We start from the raw sequence: 19,789 nt of genomic DNA on the forward strand, positions 1-19,789 counted from the left end.
CCCTAATCCTAACCCGAACCCTAACCCATGGTTCGATCGGTCAAAGGGTCGCATTTTGTCATAAGTCCAAGATTGGCGCATGCGCATTGACCGCAATGAGAAGGATTGTTCAGCAGAGGTAGGCACGTTTTTACATCGGCGCAGCGATATATGGTGAATTCAGTTGAAAGAGTGACTGAGACAGAGCGAATCAGTGGAGATCTGTTTTTCGTTTTATTGACAGTTTTATTTCTCAAATAGATCAGATAGATGTAGCTGTTGTAAACGTTGCGATTGTGAAGGAAATGTATCGGCAGAATACATCGCGCGTCGTGAATCGCAGCGCTCCTCGTAGCGGCGCCGCGCGTTGTAAATCGCAACGCTGCACAACGCGCCGCGCGCTGTGAATCCACTTCGATTTCCCTTCCACAGCGACTCGAGCTTGAAAAATGGCGGACAGCAAAGCGAAAGCTACAGGCAAACGTAGAGTGTTGACATTGTCTGGGCGCCTTAAAATCATAAAGGCAGTAGAGGACAGTCCACACAAATCCCGAACACAGATGGCCATTGATTTAGGTGTCCCCCTGCCAACGCTGTCGAACATCATGAAAGACAAGAACAAATATCTTGCTCAGGCAAGAAGCGGCGATACTGTGACGACGAGCAAGCGGGCACGGAGCTCTCAGCTGCCGTCTGTGGACAAAGCGCTGCTGGACTGGTTTACGTCATGCAGGTGGGCTATTCTAATTTTTTCCTTATGAATTTTTATTTTTTGATTGATTTGAAACTGTATGTTGATACTGTCCGCGCTCTAAACGTGGGTATCAGTGTGTCACAGTGTGTGTATGTGTGTGCACGTGTCAGTGTGTGTACGTGTGCGCGCATGCGTGCGTGCTAGTGTGTTTGTGTTTGTCTGTCTGCCTGTCTGTCTATCTTCCTGTCTCGGTGCCCCTGTCCCTGTCTGTCTGTTTGCTGGTCTGTCTGTCTGTCTTCTTGTACTTTGTGCCTCAGTGCCTGATTGTCTGCTAGCCTTAAAACTTATGGATATGGGGGCCGGGGGAAGGGTATATCAAGTTATGGGCGTTCCATATCCAGTTCTACATTCTACACTACCTGTGCGGCAGAATTCCGCTTCCAGCCCTTACCCTAGTCGCTCCAGTACTGGCTGAATTCCGCTTCTAGCCCTTACCCTAGTTGCTCCAGTACTGGCTGAATTCCGCTTCTAGCCCTTACCCTAGTCGCTCCAGTACTGGCTGAATTCCGCTTCTAGCCCTTACCCTAGTCGCTCCAGTACTGGCTGAATTCCGCTTCTAGCCCTTACCCTAGTCGCTCCAGTACTGGCTGAATTCCGCTTCTAGCCCTTACCCTAGTCGCTCCAGTACTGGCTGAATTCCGCTTCTAGCCCTTACCCTAGTCGCTCCAGTACTGGCTGCTTCAATGTGATATGACATCTGTGATACTTGACACACAATTGTGATACAACATGTACATACTTTATAATGTACACCTGTGTGCGTGCGTCACAGTGCAGGGCCGGATCTGGGGGGGGGGGGGGGGGTTCCTGGGGTTCCAGAACCCCCCCCCCCCCCTGGCCATCCAAATGTACCTCTCAGAGAAAAAAAAAAGTGGACTTTGGACCCCTGCCTTCAGTTGGAACCCCCCCCCCCCCCCCTCAAACAAACTTGGTCCGGCCCTGCAGTGTGTGCGTGTCAGTGTGTGAATAGAATAGAATAATGTTTATTGTCATGAACCAGTAAAGTTATTGACACAACAAACAACAAATAATGCATTATACAATGCTAAAACAATCCGTAACAAATTTGCCAAGACGAACTTGAACTTCGTCTTCTAAAAATAAGTTACTTGGATTTTTGTTAGCATATTTCATATTGATATGTGAAGCATCTTCTTTAAATTCATCCCTTAATTTAACATATTTATTGCATTTATCTAGAAAATGTATTTCATCTTCTATGACATTCACATTGCATTCAATACAAAGATGATTTTCTTTAGGGATATTCTGATGTCTTCCACTTTCAATTTTTAGACAATGTGTGCTAGTCCTTAATCTGCTTAACATCTTTCTGTGTTTATTATTCTTAATTAATTAATTAATTAATTAATGTGTGTGTGAGCGCATTAGTGTGTATGTGTGGAAGGAGGAGGGGAGGAAGTGGTGGGGGTGCGGCAGGTGGGTGTGTGTGTATGCGTGCGTGTGTATGTGTGTGCGTGTGTGTGTGTATGTAGGTGTGTGTGTATGTGCGTGTATGTGTGTGTGTGTGTTTGTGTGTGATGGCACGATATCCTTAGAAAATATATATTGCATGAGTATTTGTATGGAATATGTATCCACCTGTTTATTTCATGATTTTTAAAGAGAATTCCTTTTTAGAATGCTTTACTTCATTTACTGACCAGCCACACATGAGTTTTCCGCATGGAAGTGTATTAAAGAATTTGAATTTGAATTTGAATTGGCTGTCAAGAAATGAACAATGAGTGCATAATTCCACTACTGATTTCTTTTTCAAAAATGTAATTCAACTTTTTTTTAATTTCCACATTCAGGTTAAGCAACGTTCCCCTTGACGGCTTGATCATCCGCTCCAAAGCCGAGGACTTGGCTGCATCGATGGGAGAAAGCAATTGGACATGCACAAACTCCTGGCTGCAGCGTTGGAAGACTCGACATGGCCTTGTCTTCAAAAAGATGCATGGCGAAAGGGCTTCCGTCGACGAGAAGTCAACAGACGCTTGGGTCGAAGACATTTTGCGCCCAACGCTAGACAGATACAAGGCCGACGACGTCTACAACGTGGACGAGACAGGTCTGTTTTGGAAACTTCTTCCTGACAGAACATTTGCCTTTAGAGGGGAGACTTGCACTGGAGGGAAGAAATCGCGCGAGAGAGTGACAATCACGTTTTGTTGCAACATGACCGGAACAGACAAGCGTCAGCCAATCTTTATTGGCAAACACGCGAATCCGAGATGCTTCAAACACGTCAAGAAAGGTTTGCCTGTGCAATATGACAGCAACGCATCTGCTTGGATGACAAAAGAAATCTTCAAACCCTGGCTCATGCAGTGTGACAGAGACATGGAAAGGCAAAATAGGAAGGTCCTACTCGTGATGGACAACTGTTCCAGTCACAAATTGCCTGATCTCCGTGCAGTCGAGGTACTGTTCCTTCCGCCAAATGCGACATCGAAACTGCAGCCCCTTGATGCGGGCATCATTCATGTTTTCAAAGTGAAGTACAGGAGGTCCATGTGTTTGAACCTTCTCGCCTGCATTGAGGGCGGAGGAGGTACCTACCAGCCAACTCTTCTTGATGCCATACACATGACGACGCAGTCGTGGGAAAAGGTCACTACAGACACCATTGCCCACTGCTTTCGCAACGCTGGCTTCCGTCATTCCTCAGATGACCAGACAACATCAGATTCAGAACCCTGCCTTGAGAAAGATCAGCAGGAAGTGGAGCCGCTCCTTTCTCGCCTGTTTCAGGAGTGGAACGTCACCCCATCTGATTACTTCACTGTTGATGAGGACGTGCTCACCGAGGATCCAACAGCCGCACCGGATGTAGCAGCAGAACCGTGCACTTCTAGAATCCCAGATTCCGATGCATCTTCAGAGGAAGAAGACGAAGAAATGCCCCAGGTGTCATCAAGAGAGGCTATGGCGTCCGCAGCGATCATTAGCAATTTTTGTATGCTGACAGGAAAGATGGAACTGATCAAGTGCTTCAATGGGTTCAAGGAGATTCTCTTACGCCACATTGAGGATTCCAAAAAACAGACACGTGTTTCAGACTTTTTTGAAAGAGACAGTGGCACTGGAGGAGAGGAAGGAGGAAGTCGAGTGGGTGGAAGGGGAGAAGGAAGTGGCGTGAGTGGAAGGGGAGGAGGAAGTGGCGTGAGTGGAAGGGGAGGAGGAAGTGGCGTGGGAGGAAGTGGCGTGGGAGGAAGGGAAGGAGGAAGTGCCGTGGGAGGAAGGGAAGGCAAGGAGGAAGTGGCGTGGGAGGAAGTGAAGGAGGAAGTGGCGTGGGAGGAAGGGAAGGAGGAAGTGGCGTGGGAGGAAGTGAAGGAGGAAGTGGCGTGGGAGGAAGGGAAGGAGGAAGTGCCGTGGTAGGAGGAAGTGCCGTGGTAGGAGGAGGAAGTGGCGTGAGTAGAAAGAGAGGAGGAAGTGGCGTGGGAGGAAGGGAAGGAGGAAGTGCCGTGGTAGGAGGAAGTGGCTCGGGAGGAGAAGGAGGAGGAAGTGGCGTGAGTGGAAAGAGAGGAGGAAGTGGCGTGGGAGGAAGGGAAGGAGGAAGTGGCGTGAGAGGAAAAGGAGGAGAAAGTGGCGTGGGAGGAGAGGGAGGAAGAAGTGGCGTGAGTGGAAGGGGAAGGGGAAGTGGCGTGAGTGGAAGAGAAGGAGGACGGGGCGTGGAAAGAGAGGAGACGAGACAGAGTGGGAAACAGACAGGAGAAAGAGAGACTTGGGATGACTTTGGAAAGCAAACACGGGTGTCAGACTTTTTTGAAAGAGATAGTGGCATAGGAGGAGAGGGAGAAGGGAGTTGCGTGGGAGGAGAGGGGGCGAGAGAGAGGGACTTGGGATGAGACGGGAGACAGGGGGGAGGAGAAAGGAGAGAGAGGAGTTTGGAAGGACATGGGAAAGCAAAGGGAGAGAGGAGAGGAAGGGGGTAAGAGAGGGGGCAGTTGTAGCGGAGAGAAAAGAAAATGGGAAGACGGGGAAGAAGAAGTAACATGTTGTGGTGCACACGAAGGGCAGCCTCTAGCCTTTCATCCCACTAATGTGGAATGGAGGGTTCGCCAGTGTGCAAGATTGGGCCTTCCGGGCCCTTTGTTTTTGCCCGAACGGTGTCCAACCCAAGATCTTGGGGTCCCTTCGGAGTTAAACCACATTGTAGGGGATGGGAACTGCCTGTATCGTGCCATAAGCCTTGATTTGTGTGGTAGCCAGGCTCAGCACATGGTTGTCCGAGAAAAAATAATCGACACCATGTGCAGGAATCACCAGGCTTTCTCTGCATACGTGGATGGAGATGTAGGTGATTATCTCGCTCACAACACCCTCCGACCCCGTTCATGGGGTTCGGATGTAGAGATATTCGCGGCTGCCACACTCCTTCAAACCACCATTGTGGTGTACACAGCCTCTTTCGAATGCTCGCGGGGATGGCTGCCACACCCACCCCTTTTCCCGATAAATGGGGTAGACAGGTCCGAGGAGAACATTTACCTCCAAAATCTCTGTGGCGGGTGGTGTCCACAAAGGTATTCTAAATGAGGATGCCCTGAAAACTTCCCCACCAACTGATTTTTATCCAGATTCTATAGCTGTCAACGAGTTGTTCTGTTTAATTTGTTTCTCCATTCAATCATTTTTTTAACCTGTTACAAATTCGTCACGAAGACCCATAAAAGCCCAGAAGGCATTTTTGTTACATTTATAACCAGAGACATTGGTCATGGATGTGAATCAGTTGTTATCTTTTCTTTTTTTTTTATGTTGTTGTATTTTATGTTGTATTTTATTTTGTTGTATTTTATGTTCTTGTTTTTATGTTCTTGTTGTTGTTTTTATGTTGTTGTTGTTGTTGTTGTTGATTTTATCCATTAAACTGATTTTATGTTTAACTCCATTAATAATCTGTTTTGTTTGTCTATTCAGTCATTTTAGCCTGTTATAAATTTGTCATGACTGAAGAGCCATAATAGCCCAGGAAGGCATTTTTTTTGTACAATTAGAACCAGAGGCATTGGTCGTGGGTGTGACTCAGTTTTGTTTTTATGTTGTTGTTGTTGTTTTAATCCATTAAACTGGTTTTAAGTTTAACTCACTTTTTTGTATTCAGTGCGCGCGCGTGTGTGTTATAAATGTGTGCGTTTTGGAGAGAGAGAGAGAGGGAGAGAGAGAGAACTCAGAAAATGTTATTTGCTACGCCAACGGTCATTACAAAGCTTCCACGACCAAAAACATTGTCAAAAGCGCAAAAGGGTTGTGGAGGGAACACACACAATACAGTTCAAACACACACAAACACACACACACACGTACGCCGGCGCACACACACACAGGGACGGGGGGGGGGGGGGGGAGAGTGCACGGCCTTATGCAAAGCAGAACAGTTCCTTACACAAACAGTTGCTCTTTCTATCGGTTGTCCTGACAGTGTCAGTGTATGTAAGTACATGTACTTTTCCACTTGTTATTCACAAACCTTTTCTTCTAACAAGGATATGTATCAAAACATTTAAACATAAAAAAACAAATAAATACAAAAATGATATGAAAAAAACCCTACTTTTATCAAGTAACAGACGCGTGGCCGGATGTATGAAAGTCAATCCACAATATTTTCATACATCCGGTTAACCGGATTTAGTAAAGACCGGATGTATGAAAGACAAAAAGTGGGTCCCGACGACTTTCTTACATCCGGTCTCGACATACGGCAGTGCTCCGTGACTGAGCCGCGAAGGGAAAGCACTCTCGGCGTAAATTTGTTTCAAGCAGACGGCACATTAGTTTTTAGCCGCTCGTCTTCAAAAAACAAAAGATGGAGAAAAGAACTTTGCATGTTAATAAAAGTCAAAACCACTCGAAGCCATAAATTATTCTCAGTAGTTTGACGTGCATTACAGGTGACGAAAGTTCCGTTAAGTCGTGCCTGAGGGACACAAACTGAACTGACGGCGATGGACTCAGTTGTGCCAGTTCATGAATCAGTTCTGATTGAAATCGCAACGGGTCTGACAAAAATCCACTGCACATACTTTAATTAATGAAAACACAGACTTAACCAAACAAACAATGTTTAGGCTGAGCGAATCAGTAAGACTGCCACAATTTTTTCAGTCTTCAACTCCACTGATGACCTCTCTTTCATCCCCTCCGCTGTAAGCTTATCCCTCACGTTCCCGTATGATCGACCCAAGTGAAGGGGACAAAACTTTTGAGATTATAGTTTCCTGATTTAATTCCACGGTTGTTTCCCGTGCCGGAAGCGGGGTTCCTCGATAGTTCAATACCATCAAAATGGGTCCACGGTCACTCATTAAAGTTACAGAAAGGTATGGGACATAACCGCTTTTGCTTAGTTCATTTTTCTGAGTCAGGAGTTGTCTCCATTGACTTTACTTTGAATCCGCGGTGGCTCATTGGAAGAAAACAGGGGGACAAAACTTCACATTTTCAGCCGTCTTATTTTATCGTTTATTTTCCAGAGCACGGTTGTCTCCATTGACCACTTTGAATCCACGGTGTCCCCCCGCGGGTTAGGGGTAAGAATTTACCCGATGCTCCCCAGCATGTCGTAAGAGGCGACTAACGGATTCTGTTTCTCCTTTTACCCTTGTTAAGTGTTTCTTGTATAGAATATAGTCAATGTTTGTAAAGATTTTAGTCAAGCAGTATGTAAGAAATGTTAAGTCCTTTGTACTGGAAACTTGCATTCTCCCAGTTAGGTCATATATTGTACTAACGTTGCAAGCCCCTGGAGCAATCTTTTGATTAGTGCTTTTGTGAACAACAAGTGGCTCTATCCCATCTCCCCCCTTTTTCCGTCGCGATGTAACCTTGGTGGTTGAAAACGACGTTAAACACCAAATAAAGAAAGAAAGAAAATCCACGGTGGCTCACTGTTAGATAACAGGGGGACAAAACTTCACATTATTTGCTGTCTTACTTTATCGTTTATTTTCCAGAGTTATCTCCATTGTCTGCATGTTACTACGTGGTGGCTCAGCGGAAAAACAAGGGGACAAAACTTCAGATCTTTTAGGGTATGATCGGCTGGTGTTAAAATTCCGCAGTTATCTCCACTGATCTATTTGTCTCCCCGATGGCTCAGTGGGTACAAAGACAAAGCACCAGCAACTTCTTAGCTTGATTTCGCGATGACTCAGTGGATATATTTGCTTCACAAAGGCTTGTAACGCTGATGGGGTCTATGTCGACCAAAAGAGTGGGATTCCCTGTAGGTGGAGTTCCTGGAGGGGGATTCCCTGTATACAGGGAATCCCACAGGGTGGAGTTTTTCAATAAAACTTGCAAACCATACTCGAATTTCTAAGAAATATCAAAAAAGATTGAAAAACATCAAATTCTAGCGATGTCGCCAAGCATCACGTGACTTTCAGCGATATCAGCGACACGCTACAGGAACTCTGTAAATCCTGTATCAGGGGTGTACCTGAACTTTTTTGGCTACCGACCAGGGGGGCCGGTAAGTCAAAAATTGAACCGGCCCCCCCAAATCCCAACCGGCCCCCAACTTGCCGGGATTTCTTACAACCGCCCCAGCGGCTCGTCGCTTGCTAACCACATACACAAAAGACGTACATTCATACTTATAATGCATACATGTGGATTTGCACTACTAATAACTACCACAAACACACAGAAAACTTGATGACTAAAATGCTATGTTTTAATATAATGATAATTAACCTTGTTTTAATAAAGAATTTAAAATAAAAGCCGCCACAAAGAAACAAGAAATCAAAACCACATTCACACCCTATCACACAATCACACACTAAACCTCACTAAAAGTTACCCCCTTTATGTACCCCAACCACACAATTTACAAAGTAATTTACTATGGAACTTTACTTACCACATAAACACACACTACAAAAGAGTAAATCAGCATTTTTTTTTAATTTAAATTATGTTTTTTGTTGTATAAAACCAAGTATAAAAAACTGACTACAAACAAAACATTTTTCTAAGTTGCTTTCTTGTTTTGTTTCTTTTTCTTTATGTCTGTGTTATTAATATTACTGTAAAAGTTGCATACCAGCCAAATTTACCACAGCTTAAGTCATAAATAATCAAAAGCATTACATTTCATTTCTATTTCCTAATGAAAACAAACAGATGTTCAGATTTCCTGATCCTAGAATTGTTCACAGGTGATCTTTATGCTTTTGATTCAGCAGAGTTGCATCCCTTGTCCTATTGTTGAAGGTCTGTCTTTTCTTCTTTATATAGTGGATCTGGGTGGGTTTTTTTACTTCCTTAGTTGAAGGGAAATAATTGACAGCAGTAGTACTGTCACTACTTGTACTAAGTTGGTCAGCAAAGCTGGTGTTAACATATTTGGGAAAACGGTCTCAATGAGTATCCCTGCAGTCAATGACATAATTATATACATTTCCCAGAAACTGGATCAGTGGTACATAGCAGGCACATCAAAGGAAAAATACAGAGGGCTAGGGGGAATATGTTTGCTCTGGATGGGCGGTCAGATCAAAGGCAGATGCATTGTAAAAGCTGGTTGGCCTTGAGACCTGGGTCAATGACCGTTACTTGCAATCTGAACACAGCTGCCTGTCGAGACACTGACCTTCTTACTCGGGGTCAATGACCGAGTTTTTATCTGAGAGGAAACTGTTTTACAACATGTGAAAGTCTCTGAAGGATTGGTGAGCGCAGGATAAGATCAGAGCGGGGGTGAAGTGAATAGCGCAAAGAGGGGGGAGTTTAACTATTTTGACTGCTGATGCAATCGCCAGCGGCTCGTGGCACTGGAGGGGTGATGACACGGTCAAGTGAGGCGGAGGGGGGTAGCTGTCTAGCCAATGTGTCTGACATTGATTGATGGTAGTCCTGAGTCCTCAAAGTGGGGGGAAGGGGGGGGGATGAGTGGGCAGTAGAGAAGTGACAGATTTTGAGATCGCCCGCAGAGATATTTGTTGGCCAGCCGTTCCGATTGACTACGTTGCCTAACGACTTTGTACTTCAGCAAAATTTGAACTCGCCCGGCGGGCGATTTCAGAGGAATTTCGAACTCACCCGACGCGATTTGAAGTCGCCGCGGGCGAGCGGGCGAGCGCCAAAACTCACCCCTGCTGTATACAGGGAATCCCTCTCCAGGAACAGGGAATCCCACTCTTTTGGTCGACATAGACCCCATCAGCGCTAGTAACAGGGGGAGTCACTCTCGCTCTCTTTCGGGCACGAGTCCTGCTCCCGGGAAAATTTGACACAGATTTCAGCAAACTAATGTGTTTTGAATGAAAGATAGCGCAACAAGAATGAAATTCGTTCTGTTCGACATACAAGTCCTTGAGGTTCGACCGACGGTTTCCATCTCACACCAATAGTAAATAGAGAATACTACATGGCTTGCTGTGTCGTACCAGATTTACACGAGTTTTTTGTTTAAATATTGAACTGCGAGCGAAGGCATCTGGTACGACACAGCAAGCCATGTAGTATTCTGTTTATCCTACATACTGTACTGACTTACGTGTATTGTACTGAAAATGTCCTGCAGTCGAGGCAGCTAAATTGAAGACGCTTGTTTTGGAACCTCCATCTCTTCTAAAGCCTCATGCGAAGAGGTGGAAGACTGGATCATCACCAATCACAGGGTGCAAGTCAATGAAACTTGGTAGTTCTTCTAACGGATAGCTGCCTGAGGTATGACTAAAAGCCCCAGGGGCTCCGTGCACCTGGATTTGACAAGTTCAGTATCTCTAAGTATCTAAGCTCGATCATCCGTACTATACTATGGAAGAGAGGGGGGGGGGGGGGGGGCATTTCAGCCGGTTAGGAGTTTATACAAGATCAACGAGGCCGAATCAGAAAGCTGAATGAGGGGGGAAAGCTGAATTCGCTACCCCGGTGTAACACAAAATATTTACTCCACGAAAAATTTACTCCGGAGTAAAAATGTGACCCTCCACCACGAAATGAGTCGCATGTCACTTCGCGCGGTTCTGCGCTAGGCTTGATATAAGTCCGGAGAGTGTATGGTAACAGCGTGAGGATCACCTTAGTCACAGGCTTATAGCTCTTTTCTAAAACGGTTTTCACCACTGGATAGAGCATAAAAAACTCTTTAGGAAAATGTAAAAATATGAAAATCATGCAAAGGTGACATGTGACTCATTTCGTGGTGGAGGGTCACAAATGTCGTACAAAATTCTTACTCCGAGTACATCTTTCATACGAGAAAAGAACTCCCCATGGAACAAAAAAAATACTCCCTCCACAAAATTTTGACTCCCCAAATATTTACTTCCCGTAAATATCTCGTACGCCAAAATGGGATGTGGGCGAAGGGATAATGCCCAATAATGATCTCGCGCAAACAAATGTCGCGCTACCCTCCCTCCACCCCTTCCACCACCAAGACAGGGGATAGGGGAGTAGAAATTGCGTACACCTGGTGTGGGCAGTAAATTGCTCGTGTTAGGGTGGACTAATTTATTCGTTATTTATTCGTCAGGGGAGTACCATTTTCGACCGAAATGTTGACTGGGAACACACCTATTGTTGGAAGTAACTTTCTCGTGTTATGGGGGAGAAGTATTTTCGCAAAGGGAGTAACATTATCGTACGAACATTTACTCCAGAATGCCCCCCCCCCCCCCTTCCCCCCTCCCAATCCGAGAATGTCCCCCTGGGGGACCATTTGGTTAACTGAGTGTGTGTGTGTGTGTGTGTGTGTGGTGTGTGGTGTGTGTGTGTGTGTGTGTTTATTTGTCTAAATTCATTCCGTTAGACTGGCAATGTGTGTGTGTAGAGCGAGACACAGAAAACTACTGCGCAGAAAAGGCCCTCCCAGCCTCCCGTAAACCATCAGTTTTTGATCACAGACACCACCATCAAGCATTTACAAACGACATAAAGAGCGAGCAATTTTCAAAGAATTCATTTCGCGTTAACGTATAGGTATGGATCGGACGCCTAGTTATGATGCTAGACCTAACTTGAAATATAGAGAATAAATGTACAGCTTGTCAGGCACACATTGTTCAAGCACAAAATAATTATTTTAATATCAAGCTCAAGTTCGAAGTTTTGAAAGTAGGGAGTCCGAATGTTTAGGTCAAGTCGGGTAAAACGTGTCATTTTGTATAACCTGTTTTGCACGAGAAACTTCAAAAGTCAACTTGATCGCATGGAATACACGGGGGCGAGTTGCCCCTGCTTGCGGGGGCAAGTTGACACCGTTGACAGATTGAAAGCAAGTGGACTGTGAAGTCGGCTACTACAAAGCGGGGGCGAGATAGGAGGGGGCGGATCGGTACCTCGCCCGAGACGAGGCGGGGTGACGTCCCCGTTCCCCCTTCCTAACTCGCCCCCTCCCATCTCGCCCCCAATTATCTTGGGTTTTGCAAGAGAGGAGATTCGCCCCCGATCGTAAAAATCACACGACACACACGCACACACACACACACATGAGCACACTCACGCACACACACACACACACACATGAGCACACTCACGCACGCACACACACACACACATGAGCACACTCACGCACGCACACACACACACACACGAGCACACTCACGCACGCACACACACACACACATGAGCACACTCACACACACACACACACACACACACACACACTCACACACACACACACACACATGAGCACACTCACGCACACACACACACACACACACACACACATGAGCACACTCACACACACACACACACACACATGAGCACACTCACGCACGCACACACACACACACATGAGCACAGGCTCACACACACACACACACACACATGAGCACACTCACGCACGCACACACACACACACATGAGCACACTCACGCACACACACACACATGAGCACACTCACGCACGCACACAATGAAAGAAACACTCAGTACCAACACAGAGAGTTTGGCTTTGTGTATTGGGCACGTACACACATATACTGCAAAAGGTAAGGTAAATGAAAAATGCGAATGTCCAAGTCCAACAGGTGCCTAGCTGACAAACACATATTAAAAAGTAACAAAGTTAACGTCAATCAAAAATACGCATGTGCATTTTTCAGTTCAGTTACTATGTGACGTTATGTTGCGTTTGACCGGCACGGTTGGCCTTGTGGTAAGGCGTCCGCCCCGTGATCGGGAGGTCGTGGCGGGTTCGAACCCCGGCCGGGTCATACCTAAGACTTTAAAATTGGCAATCTAGTGGCTGCTCCGCCTGGCGTCTGGCATTGTGGGGTTAGTGCTAGGACTGGTTGGTCCGGTGTCAGAATAATGTGACTGGGTGAGACATGAAGCCTGTGCTGCGACTTCTGTCTTGTGTGTGGCGCACGTTATATGTCAAAGCAGCACCGCCCTGATATGGCCCTTCGTGGTCGGCTGGGCGTTAAGCAAACAAACAATATGGAAGAAGAAGAAGAAGAACAAACAAAATGTTGCGTTTGTCACGTACACACATATGCGGTAAAAGGAAACGTTAATCAAAAATACGAATGTCCAAGTCCAACAGGTGACGTCAAATGTTTTTTTTCTCCGTTTGTTATGTCAAACCTAAACTGAAAATTGTTGTATAAAACCTGGTGGTCAAGACCTGGAGAGCCATTGTTGTGAGTGACTTTCACACTGATCCCCATCCAAGATAAATCAGGTAAAACCAGGTAAAACCAGGTAAACGTGTCATTTTGTATTACCTGTTTTACACGAGAAACGTCAAAATCAACTTCATCGCATAAAATACATGGGGGCGAGTTGCATGGTACTGCTTGCGGGGGTGAGTTGCCACTGCTTGCGGGGGTGAGTTGGCACTGTTTGCGGGGGTGAGTTGGCACTGCTTGCGGGGGTGAGTTGACACTGCTTGCGGGGGTGAGTTGGCACTGCTTGCGGGGGTGAGTTGACACTGCTTGCGGGGGTGAGTTGACACTGCTTGCGGGGGTGAGTTGACACTGCTTGCGGGGGTGAGTTGGCACTGCTTGCGGGGGTGAGTCAGTTGCCACTGCTTGCGGGGGCGAGTTGGCACTCAGTGCTTGCGGGGTTGAGTTGGCACTGCTTGCGGGGGCGAGTTGACAGATTGAAAGCAAGTCGACCGCGAAGTCGGCTTCTACAAAGCGGGGGCGAGATAGGAGGGGGCGAATCGGTACCTCGCAGCTAGAGGCGTTGGTAACTGAGATGACTGGTGCGTGTAAGCAGAGACATAGGTGTAAGATCATGGAGCTCTTTTCATTTAATGACGGGGTAAGCGGCCACCAAAAATAATGCAACTTTCCCCTTTTTGAGATGCCAGGCGACTGAAATTTCGAAAATTTCTGATCTTGTTTGTTGCTGTGCCTGGTAGTTTGAGTACTGATTGCGCGCAGAAAAAACAAGTCGCGTAAGGCGAAAATACAATATTTAGTCAAGTAGCTGTCGAACTCACAGAATGAAACTGAACGCAATGCCATTTTTCAGCAAGACCGTATACTCGTAGCATCGTCAGTCCACCGCTCATGGCAAAGGCAGTGAAATTGACAAGAAGAGCGGGGTAGTAGTTGCGCTAAGAAGGATAGCACGCTTTTCTGTACCTCTCTTTGTTTTAACTTTCTGAGCGTGTTTTTAATCCAAACATATCATATCTATATGTTTTTGGAATCAGGAACCGACAAGGAATAAGATGAAAGTGTTTTTAAATTGATTTGGACAATTTAATTTTGATAATAATTTTTATATATTTAATTTTCAGAGCTTGTTTTTAATCCGAATATAACATATTTATATGTTTTTGGAATCAGCAAATGATGGAGAATAACATAAACGTAAATTTGGATCGTTTTATAAATTTTTATTTTTTTTTACAATTTTCAGATTTTTAATGACCAAAGTCATTAATTAATTTTTAAGCCACCAAGCTGAAATGCAATACCGAAGTCCGGGCTTCGTCGAAGATTACTTGACCAAAATTTCAACCAATTTGGTTGAAAAATGAGGGCGTGACAGTGCCGCCTCAACTTTCACGAAAAGCCGGATATGACGTCATCAAAGACATTTATCAAAAAAAATGAAAAAAACGTTCGGGGATTTCATACCCAGGAACTCTCATGTCAAATTTCATAAAGATCGGTCCAGTAGTTTAGTCTGAATCGCTCTACACACACACACAGACACAGACACACACGCACACACACACGCACACATGCACATACACCACGACCCTCGTTTCGATTCCCCCTCGATGTTAAAATATTTAGTCAAAACTTGACTAAATATAAAAACGTACTACCGCGACATGGCTACTTTCACATCACATAAGCTGCCGTTACCCAATCAGACGGTGTTTCCGTTTCTACTGTACTCTCGGTCAGTTGTTGTATCAGATTCAGAGCACACGTACAATACGCTCAATGTCAATAAGAAGCGACCATTTCATTTATTCGTTATTCGGGGGGCTAATACAAAAAGATGTAAAGGTTACACTTTTTACAACCTCGGTTATTCTTTTGGGAATACTTTTTCATCAAATTTGTGGGGACTTTTGTACTAAAAATACCCTTAAAACTACCTCAAACGTTTTTGGTTTATGAACAGGTTAGTTTACAGCTGATAATCTTGTGATGAACGTTCATACTACAGTAGTTATATATCGTACGTTCATACTACAGTATTATATATCGTACGTTCATACTACAGTAGTTATATATCGTACGTTGTTTTTCTTGTAAATGCACATACGCAGGTATGGAAGTTTATACTCATGTATGGCCCGCGTGTACACGTGTGTGTGTGTGTGGGTGTCACTGTGTGTGTGTGACGGTGTGTGTGTTTGTGCGTGTCACATGTGCCGCGTGCGTGCGTGCGGCCGCAGTGCGTGTGTACGGGTGTATGTGTGTTAGTGTGTGTATGTGTGTGTGTGCGTATATGCGGACGTACTTTTGTTCTTGAGGAAACGTTATTTACTGTAATTGTTTCACAAGTTACCTTTAGTGATTGATTGATTTATTTTTACTCTGACAAATGTTAGTGTGGCCAAAGTAATGACACTTTTATCTGGAAAGATTGACAAAAATACGGCAATGGGTGATTTGTTCATCTTTGATGATGAAAATACGAGGTAGTTTAATAATGAATGTAAACATCAATCAATGCCGGTGTTGCTATGTCAGATTTCTTCCTCTGTCACCTTTCAGCGATTCGGCCGCCTCGTTGATTTTGTATAAACTCCACACTGAACAAAGATAGTACTGACGATCGACCTTGGGTACTTTACAGTCATGGGGTCACATTTTTCCGACCAATTTTTAAATTTTGTGTGCGTGTCTGTGCGTGCGTACGTGTGTTGCTGTACTTTCTGTCACAGTTTCAGTGGAAAGAACGCTCACGCGCGCGTGTATTTTAGCAATGAGACTTTCCGCTGCGCTCAGCACATGTGGGCGTGGTCCTCTTGTAGCAGACGACATTTTGCACCATTCTCTGCTTTCAAGCGCGGATACAGCAAAGAAAATAAAACACCCGGAAGAAGAAATAATTATAACATCTAATTTCTGTGAAACATGTTTCGTGTTATGAAACAAGTGAACACAATCAGCAGAAACATTCCAAACACACCAGTCGAAGTCTGCGCCACGCGACGAACAGCGATAGAATAAACATTTCCGGTGACGTCAGAGTTCCGCCATAATTTCCCCAGAACGAGGGCGGACGGCAGTGAAGCTCGACTGGGCATTTGAAAGGGTGAGTGGCTTATTTTTTGTTTGATTGATCCCCGCACGAAGACGATAGAATAATTTTGACGCTTTCATCAAGCTGTCTGAAACGTATGACAGCGGAGATTTAGCCGTGGGCCGCGTTTCTTTCTCGTTCGCAGCAGGTGCTGTCTGCAGTTGCTTCCCCCTTGCCTTGTACTGTTGGAGTCTGCAAGCCCTGCTTCCCGATATGGGCACAAAAAGTGCCTGGGTTTAAAATGACTGAATCAACCCCTAAACTATGCGTTTGCCCCACAGACCTAGCTGCACATCTCTTCTGTTTGCTTCATGTCCACGCTGAAAATGCGAAGGAAATCTGGGAGTGTTCCTAGAATGGGGTTGGACCCAAAACAAACTTGGACTAAAGCACAGTGCGCTCTTTGGTTGGCAGGGCGCTGTGCCTGGTTCTATGTTTTCGGCGCTGCCTCCCCGCGATGTCGTCCTAGCACCATCCGCCAGCCGGCATCTTTTCTCTGGGGGCCAGCTCACTTGTCTAACGTCCTTTCCCTTCTTCTAATTCTCTTCATTTCATTCCTAACGGCTAGATGACTAGCTAGTGAAGCAAAACGGGAAACAATACAGTTATTGTGAGGGAAAAGAGGGCAGCGGTTGAGATGAGAACCAGTGATTCAGCATACAATGCCTCTGCCCTGGTATGCAGTTGGGCCTGTGGGGAAGGATTGGTTGTCTGCTTCTCTTTGCATCACTCGCCTCCCCTCAAACTCGTTTGTGGGGAGGGGGGGTGCCCTTCATGTGCTCAGTGTTTATTTTAGGGTTCTTGTCAGTCAGAGGATCTAGCATCTGGAAGGCAGGCTCACTCAGATTTTGGCTAAGCCTCACAATCACTATCACTTATTCTGATCTCATCAGCACTTGCCTCATAATCATAATGTTAGAGAAATTACACTAATCAGTATTATCCATGACGAATGTTTGTTTTATCATTCACGGAAAGAGAGTTAACAAAAGTTAATTGCAACTACAGTGTATGCAATTCTAATTGCTATTATTATGTATACATACATGTATATATATATATCTCAGAAAATCTTTAGACCTACACATAACAGACTAATCGGGAAAATAGACTAGACATGATTCGGTTAGTGTAAATTGTTATGTTGTGAGTCATTTAAAATTCTTTCAGTCAAAAAATGATCACAGTTGTTTTTATGTTAGAAAAGTTGGGAAAACCTCAGACATATTTCTGTTTCCTGAATAGATAAACATCAGGGATAAATTGATGATGTCTTACACTAAGTTACAGTTACTCTAAATGTTGAGGATGATATCGGAAATTGGATGAATTGCTGTAGCTTTATTTTTCCGACATAATTAATGTCATACATTATCTGCATTTTTGACCAAAATATGACACTGTAGAGTTTTGAGGCAGTCTTCTACAAATATAATATGGCGCTAGTGGTTGAGTTGAGCAATAACTGTCAAAAACTCAAAAGTTATAATTTGTTCAAATTAATGATTTATGTAACAATCCATTTAAGTAAGATTTTTAAAATTTGAATTAGACTAAGTCAGCCACCTAAATTAGAGTTTTAGTCGGATTATGATGTAACAATACCGGAAGAAAGGAAATCCTGTACTCAATTAATACATTGTTGATTATTTTTAACCATCTGAGTCAGCTGTTAGTTAATCCGTTCACTGTGTCATCTGTATTGGTCACTGTCCTGTCAATATCTGTGCTTTTGCATAGGGTTTTTTGAGCACACACTTTTCTGTCAGTGCATTAAATCATAAATGTTTACTTCCTTTTGCTGTGACAAAATAGTATTGAAGTGCATGGAAATGACTCAGTGTACTCGTCATTGAGAGGAGAAGTGTTTCATTCATACTACAATGGCCTAGTGGTAAATACATTGGCCTCCAAATTTTAATGTTCAAGGTTCGTATTCTGGCTGCGTCTGTTTGGTTAAGGAAGAAGATTGTTTCAATCTCCTGGGGGTGACTCTCAGAGGTCAGCTTAGTTATGGGCAGAGCTAGTCATGCACGACAAAATATGCACAGTCAAAATCATTTAAATTCCATGTCCAAGTTCGTTGGGTTATTGAAACAGGAAAACACCAGCATGCCCCCCCCCCCCCCCCCCCCACCCTAATACAAGTTCTGTTCATTTCCAAATGTATTGTTTCCACAACAATATTACTAAGGCAAAAAAAACAAGAGGCGAAGCCTTCAAGGCTCCCGTAAGAAATCAACAAACAGTAACATAACACAAACTCACTCACTCCGTAACACACACACACACAAACACACACAAACACACACACACACACACACACACACACACGCACACACACACACACAGAGTTAAAACTAACGCATCATATCAACTCCATGTATAATTTTCAAAAGAAGGCAAACAGATAAAATGACTAGGGTAATAGGTTAGGTACCTGCCATGTGGGCACTTTTTCCACTGCTGTCCTCAGTCCTATACTTTTCATCAAGACTTGTCACCATGCCGAGTAGATCTAAATTCGGAAGTCTTCATGTGGCTGAGGCATATATCTGACATAGCGTCGATCTTGTTGTAGGTTAACCTCCTTTCTGAAACAAATGGCAAAATGCGATTAGTTATGATGACTACAACCTACACAAATATAAACAGTGTTTTGAAACAGAATAGTCAGGTTATACAAGCCACTTTACCTATGCAGCATGGTAACCCTACAATATGCGAAACATGTCGACTGCAGCAGCCTGGTTCTTAAAATAATTCTGACGGTCAACACAGCCAGAAATGCCAACAAAGACAAGAAAGCTGTTGCAAGGTAAGCTTACCAAACGTTACATAGCGAATCATATATGATAGTGCGTAAACAGCAAACAGTAGATCTACAATCAAAGAGAGGATCGAGTCTGGAATGAAACGCGATACAGATCTAGCATTCAAAAACTGTCTTTCACGTTCAAGGAAGTTGTTGCAAAGTACTTAAGACTTACTAAATTGTACAGACAAAACCATGACAGTGCATGTTTTGAATCTGAGGAAAAAATCGTGATCATTTTGACTTTGAGAACAGATTCATTCCGTTTCCTTATATCTGCATGTTCAAGTAAATGGTGGACAGTTTTTTTCGGGCAGAGTAAACTTAACTTGAGACTCTACTGCAAGTCTTGAAATTCACATAAATCGAACCACGAGCAAAGACATCCAAACATTACAGGCACTTTAGATCAACTCATTTCACTAGAGGTGACTGCCTAGCACTGTGTTTGACATCCGTGTCTGCTGAAATAAAAAGAAATTAAAACAAAACGGATTAACAGTAGGTGACACGTTATCAGAGTGGGAGACACTAGATCTGTCT

At 44.4% G+C, this 19,789-nt stretch overlaps 1 protein-coding gene across 1 annotated transcript; it reads left to right on the plus strand.

Moving 5' to 3' along the window:
- Positions 1-392: 392 nt before the first annotated feature.
- LOC138949984 (tigger transposable element-derived protein 6-like) lies at positions 393-4,120 on the plus strand. Its single transcript, XM_070321765.1, has 2 exons — positions 393-712; positions 2,551-4,120. Exons 1-2 carry the CDS (start codon positions 429-431, stop codon positions 4,118-4,120), a joined length of 1,854 nt encoding a protein of 617 aa, XP_070177866.1. The 5' UTR covers positions 393-428.
- Positions 4,121-19,789: the final 15,669 nt, after the last annotated feature.

This window comes from Littorina saxatilis, linkage group LG16, assembly GCF_037325665.1.
Source record: "Littorina saxatilis isolate snail1 linkage group LG16, US_GU_Lsax_2.0, whole genome shotgun sequence".
In the NCBI taxonomy this organism is placed as follows: domain Eukaryota; kingdom Metazoa; phylum Mollusca; class Gastropoda; order Littorinimorpha; family Littorinidae; genus Littorina; species Littorina saxatilis.

Excerpts from the sequence above, each read along its gene's own strand:
- LOC138949984 (XM_070321765.1), top strand. The coding sequence starts at position 429 with ATGGCGGACAGCAAAGCGAAAGCTACAGGCAAACGTAGAGTGTTGACA. Across the intron at positions 713-2,550 it reads GACTGGTTTACGTCATGCAG|GTTAAGCAACGTTCCCCTTG; the intron begins GTGGGCTATTCT and ends TTCCACATTCAG.